The following is a 27650-nucleotide window of genomic DNA, read 5'->3' on the forward strand; positions in this document are numbered from 1 at the left end:
ACCAACGGAAAACGTCTGTTCAATGGTGGCCGAGCAACTGGCTCATCACAATACGCCAGTCACTACTCTTGATGAACTGTGGTATCGTGTTGAAGCTGCATGGACAGCTGTACCTGTACACGCCAGCCAAGCTCGGTTTGACTCAATGCCCAGGCGTATCAAGGCCGTTATTACGGCCAGAGGTGGTTGTTCTGGGTACTGATTTCTCAGGATCTATGCACCCAAATACCGTGAAAATGTAATCACATGTCAGTTCTAGTATAATATATCTGTCCAATGAATACCCGTTTATCATCTGCATTTCTTCTTGGTGTAGCAATTTAATGGCCAGTAGTGTAGTTTAAAAACTCTTTGACAAGGAGGACACTAAAAACTGAGTAGAAATCAGTCTGCGTTCTATTACAGAAACAAATAACCCGGATATTCGCCATTGGCGATTTACGAAAACCACAGGAAACCCAAATGTGGATTGCAAGCCGGGAATTTCAACCCCGTTCTTCCCGTATGCTAGCCCAATATGCTAAGCGCTGCGCTTAGTGGCGAAAATCATGAACTGCAACATAGAATTTTTTAACTTAATTTTTGTTAACTTGCGCTCTATTGCATAATTACGGCCCTAGGCGGTTTTGAAGTACCACTCAATGGCTGCTTCGTCATCAGCAATCTAACAATTAACTGTTTCGGGTGGCATGTAGTCATTTAAGATATTCGGGGCAACTCCAGACCCGAGTTAAAAGAAGGTCATTGAAATGCTTGTCGTTAACACGTATCCCAAAAATGAGTAGAGATTATCGTCCACAGGTAAACTGTTCATCAAGAATAAAGACTAAATATTCAACCTAGTTCCTGTGGATGTCATCTACGAAACACTATTTGTCTAAAAATATCATAATAGTTCAAGCAATCGACACCAAAGCAGCTTATACAAGCCCATTCTATGACATCGATAAATTGTAATTAGAGCAATAGTGAGGCATTATAAAGTACACCTCGCAAAAAACTGCTCACAGGGAAGGTTACATGGAAAAAATAGACACGTCCATAGATCAATAAAGTCCCAGAATGAGATTTTCACTCTGCAGCGGAGTGTGCACTGATATGAAACTTCCTGGCAGATTAAAACTGTGCGCCCGACCGAGACTCGAACTCAGGACCTTTGCCTTTCGCGGGCAAGTGCTCTACCATCTGAGCTACCGAAGCACGACTCACGCCCGGTACTCACAACTTTACTTCTGCCAGTACCTCGTCTCCTACCTTCCAAACTTTACAGGAGCTCTCCGAGTTCGAGTCTCGGTCGGGCACACAGTTTTAATCTGCCAGGAAGTATCAATAAAGTTATCTTACGTCTAGACCCAGCACGTACAAACAAAATGCTGTCAACACATTTCGCACTGGTAACTTCGAATTCAAATCACAGTTAATACAGCTAACAAACCCAATTAAACAGGAATGTGATACACATACCTTGTGAATGTCTTCATACGGGCCTCCACTGCTTTGTGTCGGAGGCAGATTCGTGTCAATGCAGTGCCGATCTCCTTGGTAGCACCTGCAACAAAATAATAGACACTATTAAACGTAATGTTCAAAATACGTTAAGCCTCGAAAGATAATTTCCAACTTCAATGTATTTTAGTGCACAAGTAAAATGCAGATTTCGGCTCGTATGATTCACGAAATGCTCCAGTTCTGTCAAACTCAACGGTTCTGCATTGACTGCGGCGATTTCATAAATGATTCGCTACTTAAAACTTATTGTCGCGTCCTAACCACACTCCATGTCCAAAGTCCAAGATCATGGCCAGCAATGAAATAGAACACTTAGCACCGAAAGCACGTTAATCACGAACAACACACTACAGCCGGATCTGAACTGAGACCTCGTGCACGAAGAGTGCGGTTATTAATGTAACAATATTCCAGAATGCTGGTATTTATACCAACATCGAATATTCCAGAACTGATAAATACTAAACAACATTTAAGTAACTGCAGGTGGTCGGGTCTGAGGTGTCTAACCGCACACGCCCGCCTGCGACGCCAACTACTACGCAACACTGCACGCACTGCAGGTCGCAGCAGCATCGTTCGCAATATGCTTTTCCCTATGGGGATGCGTCACAATGCAACGGAGTAAAATCTGTTAAGTCGCCATTCTCGTTTAAACGCTTAAAAAATGACAAACTACGCGAATGGTAGCGTGTCAGAGTACTAGCGCCTGTAACAGTTTTAATTTTTAGAGATACATTTTTAAACATATTCTCGCTGGACGTTCGCTGTAGAGGCCCTCCGAATAGTTTCGTGCTGTAAACGCTAGAGATCCACTCAAATGCCTTCATCAGTTTCACTGTCTTTGTCGGCCAAAACGACGCTTGATATCCTTAATAATACCTGGCTGTGTCAACCTGCCGAACCCCAAGCGTGTAGATGGCCTTGAGGGTTGTTTCTACCCACATCGTGTATGCGTATACCTTTGCACCTTAGCGTCGTATTTCATTCGCATTAAGCACACACACACACGCACACACACACACACACACACACACACACACACACAAAGTTAAGATTCAAAGTATGATCGTAAATCATTCATTGTCGGTTTAACGTAATGAGTAGAGCCGCAGACTAGTAATATAACGCGTAATTTATTGCTTCACGTTTTCAGACCCTTTGTTATTATTTTAATAGCAGACTATTTTATTATAGTCTAGGTTATATTTGTGTAGTCTTTCTGAAGAGTGAGTTTGTTCGATTAGCTTTATCTGCAAGATATTTTTCGCTTTCTTGTTTTAGATTCAGTATTTCACATGGCTTACAGATTCTGCTACTGAATAGAGGTAAGAATGACGTTAGGATTTTGCTAAAAAGTGAGAATGATGAAAATTTTTACCGTATGTGGAGAACTATTGCAAATTTGCATCACACTATTTGTAATGGAACTTCCATAGGCTAACCCGATGTCCTTACAGACTGGACACTTACTATACTTAATTTTTGCCTTTTAACATACTCATGGATATTGAAGTCCATGTATACAGTAGACAGAACAGGACTATCATACAGACAAGGGACGAAATGTGTGTTTTAAGAGAGTTAACGTGGGACTTCCACTTCTGCCCATTTCGTAAACAATGTGATTTGTGAGCTAGTTAGAGGCAACAACTGCCGCTGGAGCCCGCTGCGATCGCGTATACCATGTTGAGGCACAGACACCATATGGACATACAGCGTCCTTTCTGAGCGTTCAGCAGCACCTTCAACTCGGCACGCTCAACGTTGACTTTCAAAAGCATAGACCGTGTGCCGACGGTTTAAGGACTTAAGGACGCAGCGCGGTGTGGTCGGTATTATGTAAGGCTTCCACAGGACCTGTAGTAGAAATTAGGGGCCAACGACAGCTCTGGACTGCCGGAATATTATTGTGGTTCAACTGCATCTTTTCATGCTTTGCTGTCTTCCCGACGGCGACAGCATCTTCCAGAAGCTTAACAGCTCGTATCAAAAGGCCAGAGACGTGCTACTGTACTTTGAAGAGCCTGATAGTGAACTCACACTGATGTCTTTGCCACTAAATTCGTTGATGTGGACCCGATGGAAGACACCCGGAACGCTATCGGGCGCCAGCTCCGCACGCATGATTCACCACTCTGTAGTTACAGGGAATTGCGTTACCTGTTGCGCGTAGAGATCTGGTGCCACATACATCCGAAATCGTTCCGACGACTTCCCGAATGAATGTCAGGCGGAATCATTGCTGTCTTACGCTCTAAAGGCGTACCAACACACTAGTATCAGGTGGTCGTACACTAAGGTGACGAAAATCAAGTGGTCATACAATGAGGTGGCAGAAAGTCATGGAATAGCGATATGCCGGTAACATCACTTAAACCATAAAACGGCAGTGCATTGACGGAGTTGTCATTTGTATTCAGGTGCTACATGTGAAAGTTTCCGACGTGTTTATGGACGTACGATGGGAATTGACATACGTTTAACGTGGAGTGGTAGTTGGATCTACACGAATGTGACATTCCATTTCGGAAATCGTCAGCGAATTCAATATTCCGAGGTCCACAATGTGGTGTCACCGCCAGACACCACACTTGCTAGGTGGTAGCCTTTAAATCGGCCGCGGTCCGTTAGTATACGTCGGACCCGCGTGTCGCCACTATCAGTGATTGCAGACCGAGCGCCGCCACACGGCATGTCTAGAGAGACTTCCTAGCACTCGCCCCAGTTGTACAGCCGACTTTGCTAGCGATGGTTCACTGACAAAATACGCTCTCATTTGCCGAGACGATAGTTAGCATAGCCTTCAGCTACGTCATCTGCTACGACCTAGCAAAGCGCCATTATCAGTTACTATTGATGCTGTAAAACATGTACCGTCATGAGCGATGTTCACCAATTATGGATTAAAGTTAAGTATTCCAGCAGCTACGTACGTTTTTTGTTAGTCTCATTTCCTTGACCTGTTCCAGACCTCACGCCAGCCTGCGTAGGCTAAAACGCGTGCCTTTCGGCTTCCTCTCATAGTGGGTTGGCTCTCTTGCCAATCAACAACACACAGTGTGAAGAACGTGCCGTAAATACGAAGTTTCAGGCATTACCTTTGACCACGGACCACACAGTGGCCGATGGCCTTCACTTAGCGACCGAAAGCATCAGCGTTTCCGCAGTGTGTCGCTGCTAACAGACGAACAACATTCCGTGAAATAACCACAGAAATCGATGTGGGACGTACGACGAACGTATCCGTTAGGACAGTGCGGCGAAATTTGGTGTTAACGGGCTATGGCACCAGACCACCGACGCCAAGTGTCTTTGCTAACAGCGCGACATCAGCTGCAGCGCCTTTCCTGGGCTCGTGACCGTATCAGTTGGACCCTAGATGACTGCAAAACCGTGGGCTGGTCAGATGAGTCCCGATTTCAGTTTGTAACAGCTGATGGCAGGACTGGAGTGTGGCACAGACCCCACGAAGTCATGGACCGAAGATGTCAACAATAAGGCACTGAGCAAGCTGGTGGTGGCTCCAGAATGGGCTCTACGTGGAATGGTCTGGGTCCTCTGGCCTAACCGGACCGACCACTGGGCGGAAATGAATATGTTCGGCTACTTCATCTGCAGTTATTCACGGACTTCGTGTTCCGAAACAACGGTGGAATTTTTATAGATAACAATATGCCATGTCACTGGGCACAAACGTTCGCGATTAGTTTGAAAAACATTCCGGGCAATTCGAGTGAATGATTTGCCCACACAGATCGCCCTACATGTATCCCATCTAACGTTTATGGGACATAATCGAGAAATTAGTTCGTGTACAAAATCCTGCAGCGGCAACATTTTCGCAATTATGAATGGCTATATAGAGGCAACGTAGTCCAATATTTCTGCAGAGGACTTCCGAACACCTGTGTCGTCTGTGGTACGTAGAGTTGCCGCACTACTCTGCGCAAATGGAGGTCCGACACGATATTTGGAGATACCCCTTGTCTTGGCACCTCAGTGTATTTTTATGCTTCTTGATGCGAAAATAGGCACGTCAGAGTATGAAGCACGTTCTTGCCAACAGTTGCCCGACTTCTTTCACAGCGAAATAATTAGCTCCTCTGATTTCTCTTCGCGTCTACGGCTCTTCCTACACTTTAGTGTAACTTCAGTTCTTTACCTTTGAAATATCGATCCTTATAATTATAACAAATTTTGACATACTGAATTGTTGCTTAAGTGAATTTAACTGATCACGAATCCACCTAATTACTGAAACCAAAGCTTTTAGCCTCTCGCATGACTGTCAGAAACACACTGCAAGAGCATAGGAACTGCTTTCTATCACACTAATTTCATTCGTTTCAATCGTTTCAATCTCATTTAAATAAATGGTTGGTACTTGACCGGCGGAACCCTAGTTAACTTTGTGCCGACTTTACGAACTTAAAAGCAGACTTTGTGAACACAAAGCCAGTCACCGCTGCCAAAACGTATTTAATTTATGTGTACAGTATACGACGTAGGGTGTTTCCATGTCCAGCTAGGCCGATAACATCTCTGGTGCTAACTACCAAGAACTGCGTCAACAGTAAATACTGTTGAGGAACTGAGGGAGTGGAAATCGGAAAGGGGGAAAAAAATAGTGGCAGGCAACTGAGTGCCAACGAGACAGGACTGCACGGTACATGCGGAAGGCTCTGCTGTATCGCGGAAGATTTTGTTCAGATTCCTCGTCGCGCTGTGTTGCTGGCATCGGTAAAACCTCATACTTGATAAGATTATGTGTCTTACCTGTCCGTAGTAAACAGTAAGATAAGCAATCTGCTTACACTAGAGATAAAGTATCTTGTCGGCTGCTCCGAATAATACAGATCCCCATGGGCGTGGGAGGCTATCTCCAGAAATAGCGCTATCTTTGGTGAAACGTAATTTCAGTTTCAGAGCTCCCTTTCTCCCAATATCTGCGAAGAAAGACAGGGAATATCCAACGAATACAGAAAGAGGAGTTTTCTTCCGTTACGCTTCTGCTGACTCAGTCATATCAGCAACGGCGACATTAAGCCTAAGTCAGGCTGAGCGCAGCTCATTCTCTGAAAGTACCCTTTTCTGCGCAAACGCACACCAAAGGAAAACCAAAACAACTTGCTTGAAAATTACCCAAGCGCAGGAAATTTACGTACGTATGCTGTTACTAGTCCACAGTTCCCTCAGTATTCATGTAATATACGAAGATGTCGCAAAAAGAGACTTCGGTTAACGTTCTCTAGGCAAGACTTGGCAGACAACGTTGAGAGAAATATTTATTTTTGAGTTTCAAGATGAATACTTCCTGAGATTCCTGAAAGTGCGAAATAAGAGCATTTGGGATGTTTCTAGTGGGAATGGAGTTTATTACGGTACACTTCTTATGTAATCACATTTTTAAAATTAATTGATGAATGTACGTCTACACGGGAAAAAAAACTAAAGTATTTTAGCTGCTTAAGAACAACACACTACGCTTTGTAATTCATATACAACAGGTGATTGTTCGGAAATTTTACAAACTGAGAAGTTTCATTTGCAATCTTTAGGGATGGAGAAATATGATAGCACCGACTTTATTTTTAGAGATACTGACCATGGGAAAATTACAATTTTCTTCTCCCTCCTTGAAATTTCTTGAACTATAGATTACTAAATCACTTTTAATTTTTAACGAATTATATTAATATAATTTGTGACTACTGACGACCAAACACAGCGCAAAACTCTCACCAAAAACAGGACGCTACAAGCATGGTTGACCGTCTTTCGGCGAAGCACACTAGCGGCAAAAGATACGTACTGGTGTTTTGACACTGTTACAAGTGTGCGCCACATTGAACGAAAAATACAAAATTTTGTCATACTTTCCATACGGAGTTGCATTCACCGGTTTCGGTCATACTGTGGACAGAAAACCAAGAAGATGTCAAGAAGGCATAGCGGTCCGCACAAATATGCCAATGTCATAGCAAGAAGCCGACGTACAAGATGTATATTCGTGGGCTATGGTATGAAGGGACATGCAATCTTCCGCAGAGCTTACACGTCACGGAAAATTACGCATCGCCCCGTGCTTGCAAGCGCCGCCAAGCGAGCGAGAATGTTTAAGGCAGCGCACGCGTCGCTACGTAACAGGCGGTCGCGATTCCTTTGATGTATCATGCGGCGGCTTCTCTGACGTCGCATCCTCGTTCACCTTTTAAAGAGTAGCAGACAGGGGTCATCGCTAGTTCAGTAGCAATCCTAGCCCCACATCGAGGCGTCCATCACAAACATATTCAAAACGAAGGCTTCCCAGCTCCTTTAATGGAGTTTGATGCTTGATTTGACGAGTGAAGGAAATAAACTTGCTCGCTGTTTACGTCCCCCGTGGTTTAAAAGAAAGGATCTTTATATTTTCATAAAACAGTTATCCCAACATGTCACCCTAACAGGTATTCCGATGCCACGCCCCTGTTAGAATACACGATGCCATTGTGAAATATCTCATTTGGAAGTACTGTATCAACAGATTTTTGAATATTACTTTTGCTTACAAGCTTGTCTATTTTACCCCGTTAACAACCCCCAATAAATCCTAGATATTTACAAGCATTTTTCGCCAGTTCGCAGTTGAATGGTAGTGACTTATGTAAATAATAAACAACATTCGTCCCAAGCAGGTTAATTCCATTTCTTACAGGGAGGGGGGGGGGGCACGACGTTAGGATCACAGATTTACTTCAGACTTTGCACATCTTTTGTAGGCAATTAGAAAACATTCTGAGCAAGTAGTAAGATGCACTACTCTGACAATTTTGAGAAAAATCGCAAGAGAAGTTTTACGCGTCTATTATGTCACTGATGTATCTTTACGTAGGTGCTCGAAGTTAAGAGAGTTCGTAGTGGTCAAGTGGTTACTGTTTGAGCTTCGTGAGGTAACACTGTACGAGCCGACGTTTCGACTCCAGCTCGAACTTAATTTCTAGTCTGTATTTATTTCATTGCTCGTCATATTATTTAATTTGTGTGTCATTTGAAAGGTAATATAATTAAAAAACCACGTGCATTTGCACGAGGTTTTAGTGAATTTCATGTTATTTGCCTACTCACTATTTTAAACTAAATTTAATTATTAGAACAAACATATTTATAACTATCGACAAGTAAATGAAGAAACGCAGCGAGTTTTCCTGCAAACGTATGCCTGTAGTTATTTGCGGAATCCCTTATACATGCAATCTGGTAAGGTACCCGGAACTACTATGCACCTAGATGCTTCGGCCTGCAGAGAGCGAGGCAGAGGCAAGCCCCCATTCGGCAGTTAACCTAAACAGTGGTAAGACGTTGCTAATGTTGGAAGAGCGAATAATGTACGTGCAAATTTTTGAATATCACAGAATTTACAACTGTACTACAAAAATGAAAGTTTGAAAGGGATTCGAACCTTCGCCTCATACGTTCGTCTTACGAAGCTCGAACCTCTCTGCATTTTGTTCGGTATTGTTCGTTGCATTTGGTCTGGGCGCACGTCACATGGCATCCGTTCCAGTTGATCGTTGATTCATTTACTCAGGTTATATATATATATATACGTCTGGAAATTTAAATAAGAACACCGTGAATTCATTGTCCCAGGAAGGGGAAACTTTATTGACACATTCCTGGGGTCAGATACATCACATGATCACACTGACAGAACCACAGGCACATAGACACAGGCAACAGAGCATGCACAATGTCGGCACTAGTACAGTGTATATCCACCTTTCGCAGCAATGCAGGCTGCTATTCTCCCATGGAGACGATCGTAGAGATGCTGGATGTAGTCCTATGGAACGGCTTGCCATGCCATTTCCTCCTGGCGCCTCAGTTGGACCAGCGTTCGTGCTGGACGTGCAGACCGCGTGAGACGACGCTTCATCCAGTCCCAAACATGCTCAATGGGGGACAGATCCGGAGATCTTGCTGGCCAGGGTAGTTCACTTACACCTTCTAGAGCACGTTGGGTGGCACGGGATACATGCGGACGTGCATTGTCCTGTTGGAACACCAAGTTCCCTTGCCGGTCTAGGAATGGTAGAACGATGGGTTCGATGACGGTTTGGATGTACCGTGCACTATTCAGTGTCCCCTCGACGATCACCAGTGGTGTACGGCCAGTGTAGGAGGTCGCTCCCCACACCATGATGCCGGGTGTTGGCCCTGTGTGCCTCGGTCGTATGCAGTCCTGATTGTGGCGCTCACCTGCACGGCGCCAAACACGCATACGACCATCATTGGCACCAAGGCAGAAGCGACTCTCATCGCTGAAGACGACACGTCTCCATTCGTCCCTCCATTCACGCCTATCGCGACACCACTGGAGGCGGGCTGCACGATGTTGGGGCGTGAGCGGAAGACGGCCTAACGGTGTGCGGGACCGTAGCCCAGCTTCATGGAGACGGTTGCGAATGGTCCTCGCCGATACCCCAGGAGCAACAGTGTCCCTAATTTGCTGGGAAGTGGCGGTGCGGTCCCCTATGGCACTGCGTAGGATCCTACGGTCTTGGCGTGCATCCGTGCGTCGCTGCGGTCCGGTCCCAGGTCGACGGGCACGTGCACCTTCCGCCGACCACTGGCGACAACATCGATGTACTGTGGAGACCTCACGCCCCACGTGTTGAGCAATTCGGCGGTACGTCCACCCGGCCTCCCGCATGCCCACTATACGCCCTCGCTCAAAGTCCGTCAACTGCACATACGGTTCACGTCCACGCTGTCGCGGCATGCTACCAGTGTTAAAGACTGCGATGGAGCTCCGTATGCCACGGCAAACTGGCTGACACTGACGGCGGCGGTGCACAAATGCTGCGCAGCTAGCGCCATTCGACGGCCAACACCGCGGTTCCTGGTGTGTCCGCTGTGCCGTGCGTGTGATCATTGCTTGTACAGCCCTCTCGCAGTGTCCGGAGCAAGTATGGTGGGTCTGACACACCGGTGTCAATGTGTTCTTTTTTCCATTTCCAGGAGTATATATATATATATATATATATATGGCAACCAGGCCTCTGACCGAACATGCTGAGCTGCTGTGATGGTTTCACTTTACCACCATGAACTCTAGCATCCGGCACCTACGCTCAGTTACATCAGTTACACAATAGACGCTTAACCCGTAACTGGTACACCTGGGTCCCAGGGACCCGAGCGAAATTTCTTTTTTCCAGCTCCGTGATGTGTGTGGTAGCACTGACTTCCCTCTCCCTGTACTCTCCTAACAATCAACTGGCTACCAGCCCACAACATTGTTGCAGGCGTTTCTTTGTTAGTTTTGTTTCTATAAAGGTGATCGGGTCCCGTGGACCCAGGTGTACCGTTAGTGAAAGTTTTCTTTTCGTGGCATTATTTCCGGTATCTTGGATTTACGGTGTAGTGCTTCAGAAAAATGAGCGAGGAAGATACTACAGATAATCTGAACGAACCATTGGACAGTGATATTGAAGACATAAGTGGAAGCGACAGTGACTATGAAATTAGTGAACATGAAACTGGAAGTGATGAAAGTGATGATGGAGACAGTAACAACGAACAATCTGGAACTAATTATATCTATGGAAGAAACAGATTCAAGTGGTCAACAACACCCAGCATACGTGGAAGAACCTCTCAAACCAACATCATTGCTCCAATTCACTTTCCTGGCATACGTAATGCAGCTAGACAGGTAACAGAAAAGACCCCTCTAGCATTTTGGGAACTACTTTTCAGCAAAGAAATGATTGCAGAGGTAGTACTCAGAACCAATGAAAAGATTATGTCATTGCCACCTGAGTCAAAAAAGAATTCTTTTTCAAATCTAACAGACAGTACTGAAATAAAAGCTGTCATAGGTCTTTGTTATTTGTGGGGAGCCTTCAAGTCAAACAACGAAGATCTGAATGGTTTATATGCTACAAACGGCACTGGTAGACCAATTTTTAGGGCAACTATGCCCTTGAAACGTTTGCTGTTTTTATTACGTTGCCTTCGTTTTGATGATGCAGCAACCCGTGACGCAAGGAAACTCACAGATAAACTGTACCACATCTCTTGGCTCTTCAATTCATTGATAGAAGCTTGTCAAGAAAACTATTCAGTCGGAGAGTACGTCACTGTTGACGAAATGCTTGTAGGATTCCGTGGTAGATGTCCATTTAGGATGTACATTCCATCCAAGCCACGGAAATACGGTATAAAAATATTTATTCTAGCTGATGCCAAAATGCACTACTGTTTGAATGCAGAGATATATTCGGGAAAATCAGCTGTAGCCATCCCGCGCCGTGTCCTCTTACCAACAGCTGTTGTCATGCGGTTGGTTGAACCAATCAAGGGAAGTAACAGAAATGTGACAGGGGACAACTGGTTCTCAAGTGTGGAGTTGGTCAATGAGTTGTCGAACTGTAATTTGACTTATATTGGCACCATGAGAAAGAACAAGGCTGAGCTACCACCAAGCTTTTCAACAGCAAAGGGCAGAAATGTGTCTTCTTCAATCTACGGATACTCTGGTTCTGTAACAATACTTTCACACGTCCCCAAAAAGAACAAGGTTGTCAACCTGATATCGACAATGCACCATGGAGAATGTATGGTGGAAAATAAGCCTGAAATAATCCATGACTACAATAAAACAAAAGGTGGAGTTGACGCACTTGACGAAAAGACGCATAATTACACGACTTCTAGAAGAACAAGGCGGTGGCCTATGGCAGTCTTCTACACTATGCTAGATATAGCAGGTGTAAATGCTTTTGTTTTGTACCATGGGAAAGAAGATACTGATGATGTGACACGCAGAGAATTCCTCATTGAACTAGGTACACAACTCATAAGTGATTGTATGAAAAGAAGATTGGATTCTCCATTTTTGAGAAAAGATATCCGAAATTCCATTTGTGATATTCTAGGCATGACCCCCTCCAAGGCATCAGGAACATCCCAGGTTCACAGTGAAGCTGGTGCTACTAAATCGAAGAGGAAAAGATGCTCAGTGTGCCCATCTAAAAAAGACAGGAAAGCATCCCGGGCGTGTGCCAGATGTCGAACACCATTATGTTTGGAATGTTCCACTGCTTTATGTCCAAACTGTTTCGGTAGTCTGGATGAATGAAATAACTGAAATGGACTGGTGAAGATGCTGTATAATTGAAACCTAATATTTTGTCATAATTTCTGCTATTTTCAAAGATCACATAGTCATTTAGCTGAGAAATGTACTAAAATTTATCCAAAAGTTGTGCCTGCAGAAATTTTTATATTGATTTTGAACTTTTCTTCTGGCTTACTGTTGTGAAGCATAGTACATTTTGTGTTTAAACGTGAAGTTTCAGTTGTCTATCTTACTATTTGTAACTGATGTGCAGGACTTTCCAAAAGTATATTTTTCACATTTCGTATTTTATGCAGTTTATTGTCCTTTTTTGTAACATCTTTAAGGTATGACCATAAATGAGGAATGTGGTTTTAAAACATTAGTAACAAAACATTAATAAAAGTTTCATATTTAAATTTCATTTAAATGTGTTTTTTTTACCAAAATATACTCAAAACTTGGGTGGGTCCCGAGGACCCAGATGTACCTTATGTGTTACAATTTATAGGTGTACCAGTTACGGGTTAAATTTCGGAACTTTCTCGGAATTGCCAGAGTAGTGCACCTCACTACTTGTACATTATTTGATTCTAATGTCCAACAAAAGGTGTACAAACTTTGAATACCAACCTCGTGCCCTCTCCTTGTTAATTGTTTTGTTTTAGGTGTATTCTGCGTTCAACAACAAAAATGAGTGCTATGATTACTATACGAAAATAATTGCCGGCCGGAGTGGCCGAGCGGTTCTAGGCACTACACTCTGGAGCCGCGCGACTGCTGCGGTCGCAGGTTCGAGTCCTGCCTCGGGCATGGACGTGCGTGTTGTCCTTAGGTTAGTTAGGTTTAAGTGGTTCTAAGTTCTAGAGGACTGATGACCTCAGAAGTTAAGTCCCATAGTGCTCAGAGCCATTTTTGAAAATAATTACTCTGATCATTTCGCTCGTAAACTAATGAAGGTTCCTGAATCAATTGTGCGAAATGAGCCTCCTGACTAAAAATTCAGCTGGAAAAGAAAAACAGTGTCATTTTTATTTACAAGATATACAGCATATAACTTCAACATATTTGTTGCTGATTAAGTACTCGGCCATATTTACCTTTTGTCTTGTGTACTTGAGACGGTTGAATATACTGTTTGCAGAATGAAGACTTATCTAAGAACTGAAGATAAAGAGCTCCAACGAATTCCAAAAAGGGCCCATGGACAAACATTCCATCTGCAGTATCAGAACCTGCCTTGGAAACGCCTATGATGGAACCCCGCACTCGTCGCTCTGACACTCTGAAAAGCAGCACTCCCCCCTCCCCTCGAAGAAAAAGGACTTAATCACGATTGATGTGGGAAATCCACACCACACCCTGCAATAGGGTTTCCAAGACAGTTCTACGATTTTCGGTGGCCCAAATTCTGTAGTTGTAGGTGTGTACATACCCTGTGGTGAGAAATGGGCTTCGCCATTCCACATCACGTTAGACAACAAACTGTCATCTTCTCCCATTTTCTGCTCTCCGCGCCACAAATCCGGAGCGAACAGTTCAGCAACGGTAGCACCTGGGTCCGGATGCCCACTTTTAAGAGGCCGAGCGTCGAAATAGCCTGTGGCTTCGCAACATAGGACCTTTACCGGTTGGAATAGCCTTCTTATAGCGATAGGATCGTGAGGCTGCAGCAGCGGATTCTCCATTCCGTCAGCTACTATCCATTTCTCACTGTTGACTCCCCCATTTGAAGAAAACATCAGCAGAAGCATCTCACTGTTTCCGTCGAGTCCCACCACGGAGAGAGAAAAACGACTTTGGTATTACAAACACCTGCGTCCACGTAGTCGTAAAGGGGGGACGAGTTTATTTCGTGTATGGTTGGACGGAAACTTTAAACGAGGCTTGAAGTACGTGACTGCTCTCGTGATAGCGTGCACATAATGTACGTCGAGTTCAAAGAAGGGCAGCTCGTTTTGTATTATCGTGAAACAGGAGAGAGAGACATGCTGCGCGAATTAGGGTGGCACTCATTAAAACGAAGGCGTTATTCACCGCGGTGGAATCTTCTCGTGAATTATCCATCACCAACTTTCCTTCCTAATGCGAAAGTATTCTGTTGGCTCCCATCTACGTGGCGAGAAATGATCATGATAAAATACGAGAAATCAGAGCAGGCACAGAAAGATTTAAGTGCTCGTTTTCCCGCGCGCTGTTAGAGTGGTACTGTAGAGAAATTGCTTGAAGGTGGTTCGGTGAACCCTCTACCACTCAATTGTGAACTGCAGAGTAATCATGTAGAACGCCCTAGGAGAGAAATAATGTTTTGAATTTCGTTTTTGTGGAATGTAAGTGGATTCTGTAGAAAAGGCTCCTTTTGTGGCTTGCAGGTGACTAACAGTGTCAATGTGCAACGTCCACATGCTTTGAAAGTTTTCATATGAGAGTATAATTTTTTGTCCCACACCAGAGAGCCGCCTAAATCTCATCTGTGCCATATATATATATATAAAATCATTAATTTGATGATGTCCTGATATTCCACGATGCGTCACCTTTCCTTCTCTACCAACCAGCGACAGAACAGCTCTGCATTTTCTGTAGTTATGCGCTATCTACACATAGAAACAGTAAGGCGGTCGCATGCAAGGCACTGAAAAAAGAAACTGAACGTGTCAAAAAGAAAATCATAGCAAGCTAACGACAGCGCTCATGAAGTTTTATCATAGGTCGGCTTAAGGATGACAAACAATCGAGGTGTGGTTTGTATACAAGTAGCAGGTGCGGCACAAGCCAGTTAGGCGCACCTGGAGTGGTGGGAAACCATAGGCAAGCCAAGCCTAGCATCTGGTGGAGCACGGCGCGCATCTGACAGTACCGGACCAGTTAACAGCTGGCCACGGACCACACGTGTGGTACATCTCGCGTGACCTGTTTGTACCTGACCCGTACACCCGGCCCCTACTATACCCTAGTTAAGTGTAGTGCGGAAACTTTTAAAGTGAAGAGAACCTCCCCATCCCAGTGCCGGCAGTCTGCATCCATTATTTGTGTTCCTACGAAAGCAGAATTGATACGTGGTCGTAGAGATTACCGATCATTCCTGGTGTCTGAATCGTCTTCCAACGTCGTGACTGGCCAGGATTAGCCTCTTCACTCATTTCAAAGTAAGAAAAACGAAACACACTAACAAAGCATTCTTTCACGGCCACCGTGGAACTACTTGCCAACGTCGGCCAGCATCGTATACACGGTAGCACTGGCACGCCCTATAATCTTACGCAGTTCAAAACCCTCCCCACCTACAACTGTCCGTCAAGCACCACCAACAAGGTTATTCTGTGATTGTGCGTCGTGAGCGCAATGACACTCCAATGTATGTCCGAAAGGCAACTGTCAATTGTTATCAACAAAAAATTATGCCAGGACGTAAGACGCCAGAAACAACACATTAAATTTCAACCTAATTCAGAACACTTTCGCTTTGTAAACTGAGAAAAGGGCTTTCATTGGGGAACCTCTTGTTCCACAAGGTTGGGGTCGTGGTGACAAGAATGAGCACATGTAAAAATTGTCCGAATGATAATAGTGCACGATTACGATTTTTTCCAGATCGCAACACCGACTGATGAGAGTCTCTACAAAATCTGTATACAAATCTTACCTTTAGTGTGACAAACAAGTTTGTGTTAATGTACACTGATGACCCATAACATGACCACCTGCTTGATAGCTTGTTTGTACGTCTTTCGAATGAAATAAACAATGGTGGTCAGTATCAGGGATCGGACAGTTCGTTGGCAGATTTGTGGAGGTATGTGCCATTAGATGTCGACGCACAGGTGATGTAATTCGCGTAAATAATGGGCCGCTGATTTGCGAAAGCGGTGATGGCGTCAGATAGCGACCCAAATGGGGGGGAATCTGGCTCCGAGGCACTGACAATTATTCTGCTGAAAAATGACATCGTCGTCGGGGAAGATATCGAGAATGAAGAGGGACAAGTGGTTCGCAGCTGTCAGCGTATCTTTGACTACTATCACAGGTCCCATGCAAACGCAGGAGAATATCTTTCGTAGAATAGTACTGCCCCCAGCAGTCCGCGTTCTTGGCGCACTGCGCGTTTAGGGCCCCGCCGTTCACCTCGATGACGGCGTTTGTGGCGACGACCAGCGACCTAGTGTAGCAAAAATGTGATTCTCCCGAAGAGCCGACCCGTTTTCATTGATCGACGGTCGAATCCCGATGATCCCGTGTCCACTACAAACGTAATTCACGATGCTGTTCGGTTAACACGTGAACACTTTGGGGTGGTCTACTGTGGAGCTCCATTTTTAACAATGGGCGATGAACAGTGTGCTACGCACCAGCATTGTGCTCTTCCAGCAGAGATGCCACAGATCACCATCTATCGTACGTAACAGAGCAGACATGCCTCCAAATCGCACGTCCTCTGAAGAGTTGTGGTCGCCCAACCACTTAGTGCCTCACGTCAACTCCACTGTCCGTAACTCTCTCCGTAAATGCTCGCGGCAGTTGCATGTGAACATTCGACCAGTTTCACTGTTTTCGAGATACTACTCGTTCACAGGCTCTGTATAATCTGCCCTTCGCCGAAGTCTCATCTCCCAATGAATTTCTCCATTTGCAGCCCATATCTTCTGTGTCGTGATCCTCCGTCCGTGTTTGCTCTTCTTACATACTTTCGTTACCGCGTACGTGCCCGCTAAGTAACTAACTAGTTTGAAATGAAATCTAAACTCATTTACAGTAATAGCTTCCATTCGTGTAAATGCTTTTATGGACAGAGATGCAAGTGAGAGCACAAATTTATAAATGAAGACCTCTGGTGCCACCAACCACACTAGACACAGTTTTGTATACCTGAACGTCAGCCGCTCAAGAGCGGAGTACAGGAGCAAAGAAAGCGGCGCAGTGATCAACGCAAACAAACGTCATAAGGAAGGATACGACTTCAAATTCTCGTCTGATTACCCGAATTACGGAGTTCCTGGGATTTCCTAAGTAATTTATCACGAATATCGCCTCGTTTCCTTTACGACAGATTTCCCACCCACTTATATCTGTATTGATAAAGGTAATAACTTGTGGTATCAGCTGAAATAAGGCTGTGAGACGGTTACTACAGTTTTGGAAATTTAGGTGCATCCTAGTCTTTATTTACACATTTCTCTTCACTTGCCACTATTTATTCGTATTTGGTCCTCATAACGCACCAGTAACAGCACGACACATTTACATTTCGTAATGAGCTCTCCTGAATTACTCTAACTCAAAACAGTTGGAAATATATCAAGACTTTTCTGGCATAAAACTTACAGGCTACGCCACAATATAGGAAGTTTGAGATTTCAAAGTCACGTCACAAGATCCTCATTACGAAAAGTTAAGGCTGTCGTCAATCTGAAAGTTCATTCGAACACTACGGTGCCTTGGAATACAATAACCTATTGGAGGTGATATGCCGCTGCCTTTCCCGAACATTTGAACTGACTCAACCCAGGTAGTTAAAGGGGGCCGACAGTTCAACATGGATTCCGATCCAAGGTGCAACACGACTCTGCATTCTCATATTAACAAACATTTACACGGATATAAGACGTTATACGCAACAGGCAATAATCCTTGGACTAACCGGAGATCGAATCGGAGAACCTCGAGTATGTCGTCTGGAACTTTACCACTGAGCCACGCAGCCACCCAGCACACACTGCCGTAACTGCCACACTCTCTCGCTCCCCCCCCCCCCCCTCCCAAAAAAAAAAAAAAAAAAAAAAAAAAAAAAAAAAAAAAAAAAAAAAATCTTGGAACTCTCCAGTAACGCGGTTATTTTTTCTTATTTATGGGCCCACGAACCATGATGAATTTCTTAAATGAATTTTTTCTGCACGGCTATTTTTATATACCACGACTGAACCATTTCAGCAATTTTGTCATTTTGAGGCGCACTCACGTCAAATATCAGAAACTTAGTCTTCGCCCAAAACATCAGAAATTTATTCATAATACAAAAAAACACACTTCAGCCCTATTTTTTACTTCTTGTAGAGTGTTTAAGAGAGAACTTTATATATTTTAATACCTAGTTCCCCAATTTTATTTCCACTGTTCTTGCACTTGAAAAGACTCAAGTATTGTAGTGTAAATTGGCCAATCAAGACTTTTAAAGTAAGTTTATAGTGAATACAAATACCATCGCCAGAAACAGTTTTATTTAAATGCATTACCTTCCTAGACCCAATAACTACACCTACACGTTTGTATTTTATTTAACACCGGTAATATTTGCTATCTGATTCAGAAAATTTCAAAAAGAAATTTACTATGAACATCTCCAGGAAATAATTGATCCAAAGAGCGTTTCCGCTTGTGTTGTTATTTTTGTTTTCAGCCGGAAGATTGGTTTGATACACTTCTTCACTCTACTGGTAATCTCAACTGTTCATCTCTGTGCAACTTCTCCACCTTAAATCCATAACAATTTGCTTACTATATTCATGTTTGGGTCACCCTCGACAATTTTCAAATTTCTCTATCATTAATTTTAGTATTCCTTGATGCATCAGAACGTGTCGTCAACCAATCTCCTTTTATTCATGTGTGGCATACTTTTATTTTCTCGTCTAATCAATTCAGTATCTCTATTAGATATCCGACCATCACATCTGATCTTCACCATGCTTCGGTAACACGAAACATTTCGAAACCTATTTTCTTCTTGTCTGTACTGGTTACTAAGTCTCAGTTCTGCTCAAGGCTACGTCAATATTTTCGGCACATAATTCTGAACGCATTTATATTCGATGTTAAAATACGTATTTCCCTTTAAAAAAAGGTTTTCTGCCAGACTGGACTGCACTGTGTATCTTTTCCACTTCGACTATTTTCAATTAATTTGCTGCCCAAGCACTATCAACAGAGCAGCTGCTGCTTTTATCTCATTTCCTAATCCGACTCCCTCACCACCGCCTGATTTGATTTGAATACATTCGATTACCCCTGTTTTAGTAGTGATGTGTATGTTAAAACGTCTGCTCATGAGAGTATGCATTCTATTCCCCTGATTCTTCAAGTCCTTAGACATTTGTCCCGCAAGCACTAATTACATAGTCATTGGTAAAACCTAAAAGTTTTATTTCTTTCGCTTGAACTTACTTTCTGCCTGCTCAATGTAGAGACTGAATATTGTTGGAAATCGGCTGCAACCTCTACTGTAGCTTCCTCGTCGTGTCCGTCTTTCTAAGAGCGTATGGTTTCTGCAAGCGTTGTATAGGGTGCGACGAAGAAAAGGTTGGTTGATTTTGAGAGAAAGGGCCAACCAGTGGGATCGTCGATCCCATCGGATGAGGGAAGGATGGGGAAGGAAATCGGTCGTGCCCTTTCGCAGGAACCATTCCGGCATTTGCCTGACCCGATGTGGGGAAAGCACAGAAAACCTGTATCAGGGTGGCCGGACGGACCCGTGTTTGCACCGTCGTTCTGATCACTGCGCCACCTCGCTCGGTGGCAAATAAAAGTGGCCCAGACTAGTGGATACGACTGGACATTAATGAATGCATATAACCACACCACGTGACGCGCACACGACGCGTACGCCCGCCACGTGAACCACACCGAACCTTTAAGCACATTTTCACAATCTTCACGCCTGTCTGTCGTTAGCAGAGGTCAGCCTGGCCACCCCAGGTCACCTGTCAGTGTGTGATCACTTTGTGTGGGGATGTCTGAAGTCTAAGGTGTATCGCAACAACTCTCAGTCAAGAAATGCTGCACAACATTTCGGATAAGTCTGCAGCAGTTCCAGTTCGATCTGCCAGCAGCGAATCGCTGACCAGGGCCCAAAAGGGCCGAAAGATGAATAGTGGCCACTTTCAACATCTCCTACAGTCAAGATCAGCATCATATTTACTTTCCGCTGCTGTGTTACTTTATACCCTGTAACTCTGTTCCCCAAGCCACTTTTATTTGCCCCGCCCCGTAGATAACTTTTCGCTCTGTGTTTTAAGCTTGGTACCTTCGACATTTCAAGTAGTATTCCAGCCAACAGTGTCTAAAGGCCTTCTCTAAACCTACTACGGCTATGATTACTGGTTTGCTCTTCTTCAGCTTATCTTTGAGACGAGTCGTATTGTCTATATGGAATAATGAAGCTGGATGCCGCGCCGTGACCGCTGCGTCAGTCCACAACAGTTGTCTGCAGATCTTCGTTCCTTCTCGTGTAGTGTGTTACCACGTATCGATTCCACCCCACTGGCGTTGTGATGTTGGTAACGGAATTAAAGTTCCTGCCTGACACCCACAGCGGTCGCGTGGTTATCTGGCAGACGCAATGGTGCGCGCCCGCTGACCCCGGCAGCTCCATACCAAGAGCATTCTGCCACCTGATCTGGTGCGCCGGCGGCAACCGCTCAGCCTGTTTGCACTTTGACTGAGCTTCATCGCTACGGGACTATGGTTCGTGCTTAGCACAGTTTCTATTGTTTGAGAATGCTAATTCTTGCTGCATTACTTGCCACGAGTCTCTGTACGGTTGAAGAAATAGAATTTAAGTAAATCTTTTGTTGGTTGTGTTAATCTGTTCGCTTATCATTTCTGCTGCTACCCAGTTTTCCTACGACGACACTTACCGCATCACCCCGTAGCTCACCTCACCGTACGTACACACACACACACACACACACACACACACACACACACACACACACTGTAGTAATATTACGGAACATTTGTTGTCCGTAACCACTTCGACGCAAGCGAACGGGGTCCGGCTTTGGCGTCGTCCCGAGATATGGACGACCGTCACCCTTTAGGGACCGAGGGAGTGGTGGAAAGCTAGGGTCAGAGCACAGCACTATTAAGTCATCGCCTCGCCGCGGCAGCGGACAGGCGTGGCGAGAAGCCCCTGGGCTGGAGGCGGCGGTGTAGCGCTGGAGGCGGCCGCACATTGCGCCCCTGGCGGGCTTCCAGCGCCTCTGATCAGCCGCCCCCGCCTGCCGGCTGCCTGCTCACCAATTACACGACAATAGCCTCTCCACTTACGTCGGCGGGGCACCTGGCCCACCAGTCTCCCGGCAACGAGGCACCACTCACTCCAGCTCACGAGTAATTAGAATTCCAGCTACCGACCACAGACGAGGGAGCAAACTTACGTGGCAGAAAGTAAAGGCGCACAATTCATTTTATTAGATGCTCTGCTTTTCCTCAATATTTGAGGCACACATCCTTCCTTACGTACCACTCAAAATATACGAAATATGCACAGCCGTCAGTACAACAATAAAAGTAATTAACACATCCTTTGATTTCCAGTGCTATACTCCAGCTGGATTTTCTAAATTTTTTTCCCTCTCTCATATATTACTTCCGAATAGATTTTAGCATAACTGTTACAGTTGTGAACATAAGTAAAAAGTCATTTTAAATCAGACGCGTTGCGCTCATATTTATAAAGCAGTAGCAGTGGCAGTGGCGTTTGATGTTATTCATCATTTTTACATGTTTCGAAGTATAAACGCGCCTAGTGTAAATTTTTTAAATTTCATGAACACTTCACTAATGTTCGGTTACACTATTGGCGACAAATTATTGGTAACTAGTGCAAAATATCAAAGAGCAACCGTCCGGCGCGGCCTGAAGTGCAATGACTATATAGAACAAACAGTACGAAAAGCAGATGCCAGATAGGGACCCATTGAGACACACACAATATAAAAAAATTGTCCAAATAAGCGTATGATTATCTTTCATGGAACCTGCGCTTAACGGATCTTATCAGTGATAGACAGAGCTACATTGACACCTGAGTTACACGTGTATGAGAAAAACAGCACGCCTGAAACACCATGGAAGTGTCTCCAGCAAAAATAGTTGTGTATTTAAGCATAAAAACAGTAACTAAAATAGTTAAGAAACTTAATGATCCTCCAATGATGACACTGAAGTTCTGAAATATGTCATGAATTCCAAGAGAATGTGTGTGTAAAAAAAACTTGCATTTTACTGCAAGATACCTGAACGAAAGTAATAATGGTTTCAATAAGTGATGCATAAATCGATCGCTATGAAGCACTGCGCAGCATTATGGAGCTTCAGCGTGTTGCATAAAATTGGTGAAGTATTAAAAGTTATCTGCACAGTAGAGGTAAATTTGTAAAAATATTCACAATGTAGCAAGGCAGTTTTTTCAGGAAACGAGGCGGTCCTATTTGGTGATACATCGCCCACGCCTGCTCCCTGGGGGCAGTTTGGTACGCGGTACAGTGCAGCCGTTAACACGGGAGGCTGCCTCATGGGCGCTGTCGCGGAAACTGTCCGAGCCGTGGGCAGGTCGGGCCTCTCCAGCGGCGGTTTTTCTGCATGTAGGTCGTTGGCGAGCGGGACTCCATTTATAGGCGATGACCCAATTAGCGAGCAGCCAAGGGCCAACAAGGGCGTTAATTGAAACTCTCGCCAGCCAGCCAGCCAGCAGCCGGCGGGCTGCAGCAGGAAATGAAGTGCCCTGACAATCCCGTGGCTCCACACAAACACCGCCACACAACAAAACGCACCTGCCATTCTGCGCTCTCGCAGCACGGCCACAAAAATCAAATAACCGTTGGTGCAACTCTGCCCCCCCCCCTCCCCCCGCACACACACGCACACAAAAGCGCACTGCATCAATCGAAACAAAGTTCTAATTGTGAGCCGTTACCTTCACTGGAGTTAAGTTTTCTTTCTCACTTTTGTGTTCCGCGAGTAGCGACACCTCTTACAACTGACAAGCAGAGCTAGAGAATTCTTTTAGTGACACTCGTTTTTGTTTTTTAATTTCCATACTTCTGACATGTGACTGCTATTCTAGATGTCCGTTACAATACGAAATTTCAATAAATCATGGACGTCTCCACTATGTTAGCAATAAAAAGTTTACAATTTCGGCAAGGGAAAAAGTTAACGCCTGAATTATGAGAAGACCAGGTGAGAGAGCTCCTGCACAGTTACCTACAGTCGCCTTGCAAAACGCTTTGGTATAAATGTCTAATTTCCCCACCGTCTCTTATTCATTGCTGAATACTGTCTTGCCTGTCGAATGTCAACTACGAGGGTTGTCTAGGAAGTAAGTGACAATCGGTCGCTAAGTGGAAATGAGTGAAATAAATGTTTTATTTGCTACAGTTAGCTACGTCTTTCAGCTACTTATTTACATAGTCGCAGCTCCGATTTAGACATTGTCGTAACGTTGTACAAACTTTCCAGTATCCTCGCCATGGAAGGCAACCGCCTGTGCTTTCCGCCAATTCTCTACGGTCGTCTGCAGCTCGCTGTCTGTGCCAAAGTGTTGTCTTCATAGCCCGTGGTTCACGTGAGTAGGGACGGAACTCAGAGGGAGCCAAGTGTGGGCTGTGTCGTGGTTAGTCAAACACTTACCATCGAAAATGCTGCAGGAGCGCCTTCATTGCCTCTACAGTGTGCGGCCGAGAACTGCCATAAAGAAGGAAATCCATGACGGTTACGTTATGTGGGGTTGCAGGAAACCTGACGACGAAATCTCTCGGCAAGCATGCATACTCTTCGGAAGACACTACTTTGGCTCTGAGCACTATGGGACTCAACTGCTGAGGTCATTAGTCCCCTAGAACTTAGAACTAGTTAAACCTAACTAACCTAAGGACATCACAAACATCCATGCCCGAGGCAGGATTCGAACCTGCGACCGTAGCGGTCTTGCGGTTCCAGACTGCAGCGCCTTTAACCGCACGGCCACTTCGGCCGGCAGACACTACTTTCTACGCTTCTACGCTCACTGTGCGCTCAGAATTGCAAAACGTCGCGAATCGACCGGCGTACTGGAGACACTGCCTAACACACATCAGTGCAAAGCTTCATCGAATTTTCACTGTGGTTTCAATTTCGCGACCAATCTGAACTTACTTCCTGGGCATCCGCCGTACTTTCGGCAGTCGTCTTTCCAAACTGAATATAGTGAATTGTGTTTCGGTGTCAATGCATAATAATCAGACAAATATAAACTCGACAATTACTGAACAAACAGCTCCCTGTCTTCCTTGGTGAATTCAGGGTTTGAGAGTTCGTAACACTAATTTGATTGTAGTGAATATTCTTTGTCACACGTAAAATTTCTACCTTCAAAAGGAAGCCACTTTGTTGTGTATGGCATAGGGTACTTACAGTACTGGTATTACTCCCCATTTCCTGTTACATTCGGAAAAGAGGAAAGACATACAACTGTTGTTAAGCGACCGTTTGTGCACCAATCTGTGTAGCTTTCACGTCATGGTCATTTCACGAGATGCATATAGGACTAATATATCGCTTGGATTACTTGAAGGAAAATTTGTTTGATAAGAATAGTATCTTCGGCAATAAAAACCGTGCGGAGAATGACGAACTCACTGCGAAAATAGAGAGGAAGAAATGTAGGCAAAGAAACCTATGTGAAAGTTTAAACTGGAATATGCCTGTCATTTCTTCACGTAATTATACAGAATGAGTTAATTTACAAAATAAATGGATAACCACGATCCGCATACAGATGGTGTATACAATTTGTATTGTGGTTGCTAAAACAGAGCGGCCATCCCGATGCTAATTTACGAGCTTGTTTGCTAAATGCATGCTTGCACTGGATACCCCATTACATTGTGCAAATTAACGCACATTCCATTCCTGATTGCAACTCCATCTACTTGATTAAAACGTGCACAGCTGATTTAACTTTTTTCAATGGATACGAAGGCAAATATATCTAACAAGTAGCACAGCATATTCAGTCCACCTTCATAAATCCTACAGTATTGTTATGTGCGTGAGGAAAAGTGACAAGATTATACGGAGTGGACGCTGCTGGTTACCCATACTAAGTGAGTACTCAGAAACTGGAGTGCTAACAATTGAATTCAAAGTTCGGCCAAGATTTACACAACCGGTTTAAAATCTGCCTTCAGGTGGATCTTGCAAAACTTTTATTAAACGAAAAGCGTCCTCTTTCCCTTTTTTCGGACAGAACAAACTAGTGTAACACACTGTGCTTGTTTCGTAAATTAAATACTTGAACATGCACTTTAAACTGGTAATGTGAAGAATTACGTTAATCCAATTACTAATAAGATGTATTGTCAGGAGATAAGTAACGCCCGAAACTGGTCGTATCCAACCAGAGCGAGTTAAGGTCATTTGGCTATATGGAACTCATTTTTGGACGCGAGAAACAAATTCTGGGACAGGCGCATGTCTGGCTCCATTCACTGGAAGAATACTAACAAGCGGTAAACAAAAACAACATGTTTAAGCTTCGTACAAATTATTCATTATTCTACTTGTGATAGAAATATTACACAGGCATTAATCACTTCCAAGTTTGCATTTTTTATACTACCGAGCAACTGTCAGCGTTTCACACGTTGCATGAAAAATATAGCCCTGTAAATACAGGCTACCTTGTTAAAATCGCAAGGCGGAGTCAATACCGTGAGCTGCAGCAGACCACACCGCGAAGCACCAATACGCAAGGATTGAGTCCTGCATTCTACTTAAGTTGGCTCAGCTTTGTAATTTTAACAAGAAATCGAGTATTTACGTGGTTATATTTTAAAAGTTTTCTTCTCCCGGAGAAGCGAAAAGATTAAAATTGTGTGGAAGTGCAGGCGCTACATAATGCCAGCGCAAGTGTGATTAAATGCCAGTTTAAAATTTCTGATTATTCTGAACACCGGTAGAATAATCATTTATATGCAACTTCAACGTGTCATTTAAAAAGATATATTGTTCACCAGGTGCGTGGAATCTGCGGACAAAACAGTAATTCTACGGAAACTAAGTTATCATTCGTCATTGGAGTACCGCTGCTCAAGATGAATTGTCGGAGACAGTAAAAATAAAAAATAAACTTGAAAATTTCATAATTGATTCCTTTTAGACAATGCAGAGCGAACCAGTGATTGTCATAGAGCGTCATGATATAGAATTCTTGTCATGTTAATCCTTTTATTTCGGCAGCGTACGACGGGAGTCGAGTCCATAAATATTTTTCCCTACGGCGGAGTATGGACAGTCTACTTATGTACACGTCCGCAAATGACGCAGAATGAGTGCAGTTACGCGGTATTTTCACAATATGTGCCTTCCAACACAAAACTAACTGATCTTAGGCGCTTCCGCAATATTGATAAATATGTAAACTAAAAAGTTCGTTGTACTACAGGAATTTATTTCTTGCTGTCTAAGACTTCTGCCAGTCACAATAGGTTAAAAAGCTTTTCCGTTTACTGTATTATTTTGCCAAGAATGTTGTTTAGGACACTTGACGCTTAGTTCGAAAGAGTTTTCTACCTCTGCACTGAATGGCCTTTCGTCATGTGGTGTATGAGAGTCTTCTCTTTGATAAGTGAATGTGACTAATGGGCGTGTGTATAGCGTGTTGTCATTTTTGTGATGGACAATGGTGAAAGGAAGAGTACGAAATCTGGTGCCACCGCACAAGCTCCTACCAACGCCAACCAAGGTGAACGCCGGGCTTAACACCATACGATGGACTCATTACCATCACACGCCCACATTCCACGACGCACCACAGATAAGGCTATATTATAATTCACACCACTGGCTCAGAGTGTGGTGATAAATAACTTTACCCCAACAACTAGGCTGTCAGGGCCGCCAAAATCCTGGTGCTGAAAATTTTCGCGACCACCAGGATTCGAATTTGCTACCGCAGAGCCGAGCACAACTGGACAATCATGAGTTAGCGATCTTCGTCTACACAATCGGGTGAGAATTTTAAATGAAAGGTGGTCTATTCAAGTTTGCTCATGACAATACATCCGTTTGATATACAGGGTGATCACCTAAAACTTGCACCTCAAATACTGCGGAAAGTGAAAGGGCTAGGCTCGTATCGTTAGCGAACCAACATATTGCAATAATACTTATGTGCCGGCCGGGGTGACCGAGCTGTTCTAGGCGCTACAGTCTGGAACCGCGCGACTGCTACGGTCGCAGGTTCGAAACCTGCCTCGGGCATGGATGTGTGTGA

At 44.2% G+C, this 27650-nt stretch overlaps 1 protein-coding gene across 5 annotated transcripts in view; it reads right to left on the reverse strand.

Annotated features, from left to right (window-relative positions):
• LOC124615452 (protein MTSS 2) overlaps nucleotides 1–27650 on the reverse strand; it is a 332845-nt gene that overhangs the window by 117397 nt on the left and 187798 nt on the right. For all 5 annotated transcript variants that reach the window (XM_047143352.1, XM_047143353.1, XM_047143349.1 and 2 more), the window contains exon 4: nucleotides 1465–1549. In XM_047143352.1, coding sequence (XP_046999308.1) covers nucleotides 1465–1549 — 85 coding nt within the window. The remainder of the gene's footprint in view (nucleotides 1–1464; nucleotides 1550–27650) is intronic.

The sequence above is a fragment of the Schistocerca americana genome, chromosome 5, assembly GCF_021461395.2.
Source record: "Schistocerca americana isolate TAMUIC-IGC-003095 chromosome 5, iqSchAmer2.1, whole genome shotgun sequence".
Classification (NCBI taxonomy): domain Eukaryota; kingdom Metazoa; phylum Arthropoda; class Insecta; order Orthoptera; family Acrididae; genus Schistocerca; species Schistocerca americana.